General features: G+C 36.0%; 1 protein-coding gene across 4 annotated transcripts in view; it reads left to right on the plus strand.

Moving 5' to 3' along the window:
- LOC127881241 (uncharacterized) overlaps positions 1 to 13,215 on the plus strand; it is an 89,355-nt gene that overhangs the window by 42,860 nt on the left and 33,280 nt on the right. For all 4 annotated transcript variants that reach the window (XM_052428979.1, XM_052428981.1, XM_052428982.1 and 1 more), the window contains exons 2-3: positions 4,612 to 4,742; positions 6,961 to 9,337. In XM_052428979.1, coding sequence (XP_052284939.1) covers positions 4,612 to 4,742; positions 6,961 to 9,337 — 2,508 coding nt within the window. The remainder of the gene's footprint in view (positions 1 to 4,611; positions 4,743 to 6,960; positions 9,338 to 13,215) is intronic.

Below are 13,215 nucleotides of genomic sequence, written 5' to 3' on the forward strand. Positions count from 1 at the left end.
TTTGTAAATGTTAATCATTTTGTTTTTTTTAAACTAGCAGTAGGGTGGCCTATAGCAGTCTCAATGTCTGTCTGTCTGCCCAGCCAACTGCTCACGAAGTTTTTTTCTAAACTCTTTCAGATTTTCACCCAATTTGTTTATGTCAGTCTACCTGCATGACTTACAGATCAAGTTTGAGTTTAATTCCGGTCCATTGATTTTTGGCAAAGTTACGGTCCTTTTCGTGTAGAATAACAGTTTTCAGGACTTTTTTCCTCAATGTATACAGTCTAAACTGACCTGATATTGGTTGAATGACTTTCAGATCAAATTTGAGTTTTGTTCCAGTCCATTTTTATGCTCCCCCAAATAGTCGCCGCTATGTCTGTCTGTCCATCCGTGTGTTCGTCGGTGTGTCCGTCCATCCGTGCACAATTTTTGTCCGGACTATTTCTCAGCTACTAATGACTGGAATTCAATGAAAACTTTATGGGAAGCTTCACTACCAAGATGTGCATAATATCAGCGGGTTCTGGTCGGATGATTTTTCACAGAGTTATGGCCCTTTGAAATTTTCCATTAACTGTACATATAGTGCAAATCTTGTCTGGGCTATATCTCAGCAACTAATGACCGGAATTCAATGAAACTTAATGGGAAGCTTCACTACCAAGAGGAGATGTGCATATTATCAGCGGGTTCTGGTCGGATGATTTTTCACAGAGTGATGGCCCTTTGAAATTTTCCATTAACTGTACAAACAGTGCAATTCTTGTCCTGGCTATTTCTCAGCAACTAATGACCGGAATTCCATGAAACTTTATGGGAAGCTCATCACTACCAAGAGGAGATGTGCATATTATCAGCGGGTTCTGGTCGGATGATTTTTCACATAGTTATGGCCCTTTGAAATTTTCTATAAAAAAGTTCTTGTCCCCCCAACTGCTGTGCCCTCAAGACGTTTCCTTTTATCTGAATATATAGTGCAATATTGTGACCAAAAAAAACCTTTGGGGGGCATCACCCGTCTCTGACGGTTTCTTGTTGCTTCAAGTTACCATCCTTGGGCGCAGGAATTTTTTCTAAACTAGCTGCTGTGCCACTTCAAAGTAACATAAAGGTGGAGAGGGGGGAGTTTTGGAATTGTTGAAAAATTTAAATGTGAACATTAAAAAGGTATTGTAAGTTGAAATTGTTCAGTTATTTCTATATCAAAATATATTAGTAAAATACAATGTTTGTGCGTTGTCAAGGTTAATAGTAAAAGTTATATTATGATCATGTAAGCCCTGCATGATCAAGTGGGTTCCAACTCTGTAAGGCATCAATCCAGCAAGGGCAAGTAGGGGTCAACTAGGCTGTGTAAGTGGGAGTCAAGTAGGCATGGGCAAGTGGGTCTCCAACAAAAAAATCCTTGTTAAAGTTCATAGACCAATGCTCCATTGTGTAAAAAAGTAAAAGAAAACACTAAGCTGGAATTTTTAATGAGTTTTAAATATTTGATTATCAATAATTCTTTAAAAGTATGATTTCAGGATTGACTTATTATTTGTTTCTCAATTTGTGATGTCCTCTTAAAACATTCAAGGATCGATCATTATTTATCACAGATGATTCAAATGCACATGACATTGTAAAGGGAAGATAATCAATGTTAGTCTGAAAGCATGCATCCTGTTTCATTTTCAGAAATCTGTTAAAACAATAAAGATGCCACTTTAAAGCAACCACAATTTAATTGCTTCACATGTGTTACAATAATTAAGCAGAACTAATATGTAATGTAATATGTGATATGTTATCATGCTAATGTCATTATTTTAATAATAAATAGATTTGAACCTGATTAACTTAAAACTGTTTTTATCAAGAGTGAAAAGAATAGCAAATGCAATGGTTTCAAGCTTGGAATTGCATACCATCTTACAGAGAGAGCCAGAAAGGTTTATCATCATATGAGTCGTGTTCTGAGAAAACTGGGCTTAAATCATGTGCGTAAAGTGTCATCCCAGATTAGCCTGTGCAGTCTGCACAAGCTAATCAGGGACGACACTTTCCGCCTAAACTTGATTTTCGGTAAGGAGGGACTTCCTTAAAACTAAAAATACCATAAAAGCGGAAAGTGTCGTCCCTGATTAACCTGTGCTTTAATCTGGGACGACACTTTACACACATGCATTAAGCCCAGTTTTCTCAGAACACGACTCATATAATCTATAATCAACCAAGTTGCGGGCTTTGATTGATGATGTGTTTAGCCACTAAGAAAGTGTGGACTACATAATTTAATAGAGATGTGTTGTAGTAGTACAGATGTTCATGAACTATAAACAGTGTTGAGGGGCAGGCAAAGTCTCATATTGGCTTACTTGTCCAGTTTTAGCTCTCATGTGCAGAACTTGCTCATGGTCAACTTTTGTGATTGGCTTTGCTTAATTGGTGTGTCATTTATGTTTCATAAAGTTCTTTTATTCTTTTCAGGAAAGTTTAGTTCCTTTGGGTTTCAGCTAGCTCATGGTCCTCTTGTTGAGAAAGTTATACTAAATTTGTGACTTGTCTGTAAAGCAATTTTAGTGCAATTTTATCAAAATTTCACTTTTCTGAACATGCTCCTTGAACATTAGATTTTGGCATGGCTGGTGTTTATCAGAATACGTGGTTACAAATCCATTATTTTTATGCTCCCCCGAAAATTTTGGGGGGGAGCATATAGTTGCCGCTTCGTCTGTCCGTCCGTCCATCCATGTGTCGTCCGTGCACAATTTTTGTCCGTGCTATTTCTCAGCAACAAATGAAATAGTTATGGCCCTTTAAAATTTTCCATTAACTGTAAATATAGTGCAATTCTTGTTCGGGCTATTTCTCAGCAATAAATGACCGGAATTCAATGAAACTTTATGGAAAGCTACACTACCAAGAGGAAATGTGCATATTATCAGCCTGTTCTGGTCGGATGATTTTTCACAGAGTTATGGCCCTTTGAAATTTTCCATTAACTGTACATATAGTCAGGGGCCCACTAGGATTTTTAAACAAGAGTCCTTGGACTCCTTACTTGGAAAAAGTATGATTCCAAAAGGAAAAAGTAGGAGTCCAAAAGGAAAAATAGGAGTCCCAATTAATATTGCACACATCTTCAAATTTTCAGCACAAAATCAATTTCAATAAAGAAGGAATATAAAATAATAAATAATATAAATATTGGTCTCATTATTAAAACCCCAAGTTCAAAATGCACTTTAGGAATCCCACTCATTACATGTATGTTCTCTTTATTATTACTTGAATAAAATATCATGTAGATAATAATAAAAAAAACAACTATTTTAAGGCAAGTGTGCCTAAAAGTGCTTAATGTTGTTTTTTCGTACATACCCCACTTATATACATTTTCTTTTTGTAAACAAAACATTATCATTACCCTGCAATGATATTTCCATTTGAAACGACAACAAAACCAGTTAAATACAAAAGTCTTTGACAATCACAACAGTGTTACCAGATGACATCAATAAAACCTATGCCTGAAAAATACTCCAAGTTGTGAATAGTGTTGGCAGGCATCAAAGGTCTTTGAGGGGCAAGTTTCTAGGAAGTTAATACTGTAAATAAATTTTGTAACACATCAGCAAATGGGTATTTCAAACAGCATTAGTCAATACTACATTACTGGAAGCATGCTAATACTGTCAGATAAAGCATCGGGACTTAGCTCCTTAGAGGATGGGATGTGGGAAAACTATCAGACAATTTAGAAACATTACTGCACTTGATTAATTCAATTTTAAACAGGTGTGAGGAAATAAATTGTGTTAGCTTGAGTTTAAATTTGAGGTTACTTCACAGGTTTTTTTTGTTAATGGATTGACTTGAAGATCCCAGTTATTCAAGTACAAATACGCTTGATTAAGTGTTTCCGAGAGCCCTGATAGTGCAATTCTTGTCTCGGCTATTTCTCAGCAACTAATGACCGGAATTCAATGAAACTTTATGGGAAGCTTCACTACCAAGAGGAGATGTGCATATCATTAGATGGTTCTGGTCGGATGATTTTTCACAGAGTTATGGCCCTTTGAAATTTCATATATAAAAATTCTTGTCCCCCCAACTACTGTGCACTAAAGACGTTTCCTTTTATCTGAATATATAGTGCAATTTTGTGACAAAAAAACCTTTGGGGAGCATCACCCATCTCCGACAGTTTCTTGTTTTATTACTTTTATGTCCCCCACCACTATAGTGGGGGACATATTGTTTTTGCCCTGTTCGTTGGTTTGTTTGTTCATTTGCCCCAACTTTAACATTTTGCCATAACGTTTGCAATATTGAATATAGCAACTTCATGTTTGGCATGCATGTGTATCTCATGGAGCTGCACATTTTGAGTGGTGAAAGGTCAAGGTCATCCTTCAAGGTCAAAGGTAAAAATAAAAATCCAAGGGAAGTAAGCTTTAAAGGGAGATAAATATCTGAACCTGCTAAATGATAAAAAAAATATAATAGATCAAAGCGGCGCAGTAGGGGACATAGTGTTTCTGACAAACACATATCTTGTTTTTATATGCATTATTGTTTGGTCAATTATTGGTAAGAAGTCAGTGCCTAATGCTGCAATGCCATTTATGTTTTCAGATTGTAATAAGCGATGATGATAACAGCGAAGATTTCTTCATTCCAAGAAGAAGCATGAAGACCGACAGTACGTTGCCACAAATTGTGTTCCTGCCTAGGGCTGAAAAAGAGTTATTTTACAGAAAGTTCAGGTTAGCATTGTTTATGATAATAAAACCATTAGGTACTGCCTATGTCACTTTATGGGTAATGCAAAAATATAGTATTTTATATAATATTCTCCCAGTTGCACCTTAAAGGTGGTATACTGGAATCTCTATGGACATCTGCCCAACCATTTCACATGTCAGATTGTTATAATGGGGAATTAACAGGACGTCTGTCAGACCATTTCACATCTCAGATTGTTGTAATGGGGGAATTACAGGACATCTGTCCGACCGTTTCACATCTCAGATTGTTGTTATGGGGTAATTAACAGGACATCTGTCCGACCATTTTGCATCCCAGATTGTTGTAATGGGGGAATTAACAGGACGTCTGTCCAACCATTTTGCATCCCAGATTGTTGTAATGGGGGAATTAACAGGACGTCTGTCAAACCGTTTCACATCTCAGATTGTTTTAATGGGGGAATTAACTTGACATCTGTCAGACCGTTTCACATCTCAGATTTTTGTAACAGTTACATGCAGTTTGAATTTTGTGTTTGAATTTACGTTTAAAAGTTCCTGTTTATTTATTTATGTATCTTATGTGATTAGTTTGTTGTATTAAATTCTGAGTTGTCATATAACTCCGGAATATTTGTCATTGAATTTTTCTCAATTATGACCATTGCTTTGCATTTTTAAAACTGAGTCTGCTGCATTAAGTTATTGATATCTGACATTTGTTCTGTTGTTTAATGTACTTGATTGATTTCTTACCTGTATTACTGTGTGTTTTGTATTGACTGATATTCAGTAATTCTTTGGTCACTGTCACAACATTTCCTGAAAACATTTGTTTTTATAGCAATTTGCATATCAGTATATATTTCTAGTATTTCCATTGAACATTTTTATTGCTTTAAACTAATTTGTGGTTTAAATATTTTTTATTTATGAGAATGTTGTGATTGGTAATTGTTCAGTTTTATCACTCAGTATTGCTTTTTTTCTTGATCATTTAATTTTTCAGTTATTATCATTATGTCGTTATCATTATATATGTGTGAGTCGGTTACTTGATGCAGGGTTTTTGCTGTCGTCTATGAAAAAGGCCAATAGTGTGAATTAACAAAACAAATATGTAACTGTACAACTTATCGAACATGAACGCTTAAGTGCTTACAGGGTTTTTTTTTGCCCGATTTTATAGCCGAATGTTCCCAATCCCAAAAAGTGTACTTTTTTCCCAAAATGTGGCAAAAAATTCCCAAGAAGTCTTATGTGTATTATATCTCAATTTTAATTAAATTACATCTTACATCTTACAAAGTATTATATGATTTTTTTTCTTTTAATTTGAATGATTATAAAGAGTTAAATCAAATTTAGTATTTCCCTAATCAGTGGACTTTTCGTGTGGAAAAAAAGGCTAATGAATTTATTTTCCCAATTTCATGAAAATGCCGATAAAATTCCCAATTCCAAACCCATGGGCTATCTTCCCAAAAAGTGGAAAAAAACAACTGGCTTATTGCTAATAGAGCACCTAAGTTTTTGCGGAACTCCATTAAAATTAAGATTGCAAAAGGTATTTGGACATATATGTTTTTAAGTTGATGTTTCGGTCTTATGAATCCCAGTCGGGTCCTGCAAGTTATCTAAGTCCACAGGACCAGATGTCTTGTGGACTTAAAACTCTTTTGGGAATGTCTGAATCTTTAGTTCTTACAGTTCAGGGGATAAAGGCAGGATGAAGTAGGAGTTAGTGTTAGTGGCTTCTATGTGACTTTCAAACACTGATAGGCCAAAAGTGTATGCAGTTAATATCAAGGAAAATTCTAACCACTGTTTAAGTTTTAAAATAAAATCAACAGTGTGAAACCAATGAAGATAATGACAGTGACTCAACATAACTTAGTTATTTTAATTTTCCGCCTGTTGTCAATACCTAACTAAATCTATGCATCAATGACTTTGTAAAGATATTCATGTCTTGCGCAATGATAACTTTCTTACCTTGTAATTAATGATGCAATCCAATTCAGTAAGTGCAGTAATGCAACCATGACACATTATCAGCATGTGATTTTTGATTTAAACTCATGACTTTATTGTTTGTTTTTATGTCCTTTGGTAAGATTTGTTTTCGTTTCTTTTCAAATTACATTCATATTGGACTACATTTTCTTATAAATCATATAATTTCACTTATGTCATAATGTTCATAAATAATACAGTTTTTGTTTTTTGTCTACAGAAATGATGGAATCTGTCATTCCCAAAGAGATGCACCTAGGATCCCCCCTCTACCAGAACTTCCGTCAGATGCACCAAAAACAGTTGTAAAATTGGAAAGACACAAGAGGGCAAAACGGCCTGAAAAATGGTCCAGGATAATAAAAAGACGGCGACACTCCAGTTTTTTGGAGGTCAGGGAAAAGACAAGGTCATTGTATGACAAGCTACAGGGACCGTTGTTCTGTGTCGGGTCATCGTCAGACAGTGACTGTATAATGATTTCTAGTGGGAATAATGCTGTGAACAGTTCTGTGATTGAAAAGCAGAAGTGCAGTGGTGGTGCTGAGGTGAAACAGTTGAATAAAGCTGTTCAGAATGACATGGATGGAAAGCCTTGTAAAAATGTAAAAATTGTTAGGGAAAATATGAAATCTCAAGAAGAACAGGCATTGTTAAGATTTCAAAGATGCTCTAGTGAAGTTCCATCAAGTAATGTTTCAGGCAAAGAAAATTCTAATTTTGTTAGGTCTGCAAGTGTTAATACCTGTCATAATTCATCTTTGAAAGTTAAAAAATTGAGGCATTCATCACCGAGCAAAAGGCCTAATTTGTCACTTTCTGAATCAGAAGAGTCAGATAAAGGGATTAACGACTCTGAATTTGATGTCCTTGAAAATCTAAGTTACTCCATACGTAAACGGTATCGAAATCTGAAAATTTTGGGAAGTGAAAAGGTTAATGTTAAGAACTGTACAGTTGTTTTGAATGATGTGCAACAAACAAAACCAAAATCGAGACATTTTTTGGATGTTTTTGGTTTGTCAGACAAGAGTGACGATGAATTACCAAACTTAAGTGTAGATGAAAATTTGAAGGTACCTGTCCCTCAAATTACAAAAGATGAACTTATTCTTGATTCATGCATCTGCATGGACAATTTGCTCTTGTCAAAAAAATCCAGATGTATTTCTTACCCAGAATGTATCTCTATTTCATCAGAGTCTAGTGATGTTGAAAGCGGCAGGAAATCAGATGGGCCACTGGATAAGGAAGATGTTTACAGTATAACTGATACAACAGAAGGTTCAGACAGTGATTTCAGCTTGAAAGATGTGGATAGGGTAATGGTCAAAATAGAATGTGTTAATGATAACTTAGAACACATTGAAGCTGCCTCTGTAAAGACTGTACCCATTGACAAAGACACAAACAACAATGATGGTGTTACTGTGAAAACAGATTTAAATGTTGTCCATGAAAATGATGGTGTAACAGTTGAAATTGAAACTATTGAACATGTGGTCGACAATTTTGATGAAAAAATGGAAACAGACATTTTTGTAAATGTCGTAATGGAGTTTGATCTTGCCTATGCACATACTGAAACTGTGGAAACAACATCTATAGGTCAAATAATAAACTCCATAGATGTTCCATGTGCTGTGAAAACTGAAACTGCTTGTAATGTCAGTATGAGTGAAGCTGATTGTATAAGGAATGATACAGACATTGTTGAACACAATGCTAATGATAATTCTGACAGTCGGACACTGTCAGCTGTATCTGAAATCGATTCACTGAGACCAGCTTCTGTTTCCAATTCACCATTCAGGCCCTCAGCATCAGCTTTATCAGCCTTAACCTCATTTTTATCATCAGGGCTAACGATCTCAAAATCAAAATCATCAAGCCCAACTTCAGCATCATCATCAGTTATGTCATCTGTGTGTTCATCAGCAGAGTTACATATAGAACAGTGTTCTCTAGTCAGAGCAACAAGGAAAGTATTTTCTAGGCGAAGCAGTGAAAACAAGACTCACAAAGTGCTTCTGCCAAATTCACATATGAACTTTCTGGATGCTTGTTTTGATGATGATAATAATGACATTCACATTGGTTCATATCTGGAGTATTTAGAAGAGTTTACATATAACTACAGAATTCCCGATGATACTGTAAAAACTGTATTAAAATCTATTTACTTCAGCAAAATCCCTAGCAGTCTGCAAATAAACAAAGCAAGTGCTATTCTGATGAACTTGTCAAAACAACAACATGGCCTTACAGGAATACATTGGGAAATGGTGGAGAGTAGCTTGTCCCGAATCTATGGGCCGAACAAATCTAGCAATTTTCTAACATTATTCCAAGCAACACAGTTTCTGCGCCTTTGCCTGTGTGTTTTGAAAGATGAACTTTATTCTAATGATGTTATGCAAGATTTTGGAAACATTCGTAAGAGTCAGGCATACAAACTGTTCTCCTACAATTCCATTGCAGCAAATAGGAAGGTATTGATGTTCTATTTTAACCAGGCAGTTCATGTTGGGCAAGTGACATCAGTTGATTTTGAGGGCAAAAGGAAGTCCATACCACAAGTTCTACCAATTATACAGGTTGGTTGCAACTTAGAATGAAATAGCAGTTTTTTAGCTGGGCTGTTTTCGGAGAAAACCTGAGGTATTGTCATAGCCAGTTCGTAGTCTGCCGTTCGCCATAGGCGTTGTGCTAAAACCTTAACATTGGCTCTAAAATCAAAGTGCTTTCACCTACAACTTTGAAACTTCATATATAGATGCACCTTGATGAGTTCTACACGCCACACCCAGTTTTGGGTCACTAGGTCAAAGGTCAAGGTCAAATTCTGGCAAGCTTTCGCAGCCGAGCGTTGATACCTATTATGCTGTGCTCTTGTTTAAATTTTCTGATGAAAGGTGGCTGGGGATTTTTATGACAAAAGGTTAATTATTTTTAGCTCACCCGAGTACAACATTCTCACAACTGACTCATGGTGGGCTTTTGTGATTGCCTTTTGTTGTTCATTGTGAATCATGTATGAACCTATAAAACACTCTTGCAGCCACAATTTTTGTTCAATCTTCATCAAACATGGTCAGAACATACATCAATCTTCTTGAGTTCACAAATGGTTTCTGTCCATTTAAATATATAAATAAACAACATTAATGATGTTCTAGATTATCTAAGATACCAGTTCTGTATGTCATCTTAACAAGACTTTGAACAAACAAATCTCAGCAACTGTGTGAACATTTTTAGCTCACCTGAGCACAATGTGATCGCCTTTGCCCATCATGCGTCGTCAATACTTGTCTTGTTAACATTGTAGAGGCCACATTTATTGTCCGATCTTTATGAAATTTGGTCAGAACATTTGTGCTAATAAAATCTTGGACGTGTTTGAAATCGGTTCTGATTGGTTGAAAAACATGGCGGCCAGGGGGCGGGGCACTTTTTTCCTTACATGGCTATATTAAAACCTTGTTAACACTCTAGTTTCTAGCGTTTTCCCAGGAGGGCAAAGGGGCATGGCGCATTACATTCCAAAAGGGCATTTTGACACGCAGTTTATGCAAGAAAGGGCAAAAGGTTCTGTGAATACCTGGTCCTGGGAGAAACATTTAATAGCATCAGAGGCAGTTGTGTAATTGATGTATTTACTTTAATTATATTAATGTATTTACCTTTCAATGTCTCCCATTTAAGTTCCATGCTGTGCAGTGCCTTCCCCAGGATTTTTTTCAGGCGCCCCGGGGCCGATCGGGGATGGGTTCCGGAGGGGTGTCCCCTCCATACGTTGATTTTTTTTTAAATTTTACGTGTCAATTCACGTTCTGTGGTGCGTTATAACTCAAAGAAAAACAGCGTCAAAAGACGTCATTTGGTGCGCTATGACTCTTCAAAAAATTCCCCCAGTCATTTAAAAATATATTTTTTTTATATTGTTTAATTGTTTTAAAACTTTTCCGCACAGATAGTAAAATCCCGACTCGAACAATTCCCCAATACATCCGTTTTAACCCGACTCTATTACTGTATACTTACTATTTTTCAAGTTTCTATTTATTATCCCATAATCCCGTTTATTCCGTTTTTATCAATCTCTTTCTGGTAAATATTTACGATAAAAGCTTTCAGTTATTTCTTTAACACAAACCTTGCCATTTTTTAAGTGACTATTTATAGATTTGATGAAATATTGCGTCTGAATATGCGTCAATCCCCTGACCTGTTGTGTGCTTGTTAAAACGCTCAGTACACGCCATTTGTATGCAATAGACGCGACGTTGTACATGCTGCATAATTTTCGCGCTCTTTTTAATTGAAAAAAAGATTCGACACAAAATAAAATTTGCACTGCTAATTTGAAGCAAAAATATTTAACGTTGCGGTAACATTTACATTTGGAAGTGTGTTTCGGATTAAAAACGCGTTAACATCGACTTACGGGAATGGGTTTCGGATTACAAATTTAATTATTCCCATTTGAGATTTCAACAAATATTAACCGTTGCGTTATAAATTCAACGATAATTTGTTTAAACACTTTACGAGTCGAATAAATGTTTTGACGGAATTATGCATGAAATTCACGTTGTCCACGAGGATCACGGCCGGTTGCCATCATCAGTCTTCTAACTATCGATTATCTGACGAAACATTTACAAGTGTGCGTAATTTATTCAACGAAAATTTGTTAAAGCGCATTACGTGTCGAATAAATGTCAGAAAAACGAGGTTAATCAGTTCTATAAATGAACATGTTGAAATATACATGTACTGGAATTAAATAAATTGTTATCACATAATTGTAACCGGGAGTCATTTGCACAACTTACTCGCTATAATAATTAATTGTTTACCACTTGCAATAAATTTCTCGTATTAATTATGAGTCATAGGTAACACTTGTTTACAGTAAAAAGGTGTGATGATGATGCCCGAAACCGTCTTAAATGTTCTGTACTGTACTAATTACCGGTTTATATTACTCAAATGGTACAACTTCTTACTAATCAAGCTGCGATAAACTCTTACTTCATGCCCGACGTCAATCAAAAATAATGGTCGATAGTTAACCCCGCCCTCATAAGCATTTGCGTAACCGAATGGACGATGAACTTCACAGTTTGACGACTGGAAAGTTACCAGATACATCCTTGTCAGCATTTAAATGACCGTGTAATGTGGCTAGAATAATCGATACGCGCGTCATGCTATTCTCTTATCAGTGGATTATCCATTTCCCCATGTGGTGTTTATGGCGATTATTTGTGAAAGTAGGTACCGAGTGCTCTTTTAAAACAGGGAATATTGATACACTGATAGGGAAACCTTGATTTTTTTTGGACAATCTCCACTTTATTTTACTGAAGAATACACTGATCGGAAAATTTCAAGCGCCTCGGGGACTCTGATTTCGAAATTCAAGCGCCCCGGCAAGGGGCGCTTAAATGGCCTGGGGAAGACCCTGATGCTGTAAACTGTACAGCATGATAAAGCAATACACTACGCGACCCGTGATTGTTGCCTAATTCGTGGAGTCAGGGCGGACAGTTTGCTTTTTGAGTGGAAAATCACCGCGATTTCAAGTGATTCGTCACTCCACCGTCGCGCGAGAGCAAGATAATCTTCGCACTGATTCCCCTCAATTTTGCGGTGATGCGCCGCGATTCGCCGTGATCGCAGTGGATATCAGTGACATCGATGATTTGCCAATTCATACATATAAACCGAATCGTATCGATAACTGTTTACATAACGCTTTTCTAATGTTCACAATTATCAAATAATCCAACGTAATTACAACATCACTTATGAAAAAATAATCTTAAACATTTATGTCGGTAAATATGTTTGAGAATTTCATTAACACAACCATATGACTACGCCATTTTTCAAAAGTGTAAAGAGTACAGTACATAATGTGGGACACAGCTTTCATTGGACGAGCGCATTTAAATTTAGATTGAATGCAATACGATCTTACAAAAAAACGTTTTATTGCGTCAAACGCCTTCATGTGAAAAAACGTTTTCCTCCTGAAAATTGTGCTATTAATGCATAATATTATCAAAACATTTTTTCGACACGTAAGGCGTTGTAACAAATTAATAGTCAATTCAAAACAAATATACCATAAGTATAAATGTTCCGTTAAATTCCCAAATGAGAATAATGATTTATAATCCGAAACACACTTCCGATGTTTTAGTGTTAACACGACGTTTACAAATGCTTCCAATATAGTCATCATGTATACTTCTCAACAAAATAGCGCGAAAATTATGCGGCAATGTACAAGGTCAAGGTATACGAGCATGCAGGTATTGATTTTTTTAATACAAACTGTGTAGCGCAGAGAACATTGAATTCTGTTGATTTCGGTTAAATGTTTCTTTGGTATTTTTAAAACAATTGTATCCCCAACAATTTGATATTTCTTTTAAAGTCATTTCAAATCAAACACGCC

Source organism: Dreissena polymorpha, chromosome 5 (genome assembly GCF_020536995.1).
Source record: "Dreissena polymorpha isolate Duluth1 chromosome 5, UMN_Dpol_1.0, whole genome shotgun sequence".
Taxonomy (NCBI): Eukaryota; Metazoa; Mollusca; class Bivalvia; order Myida; family Dreissenidae; genus Dreissena; species Dreissena polymorpha.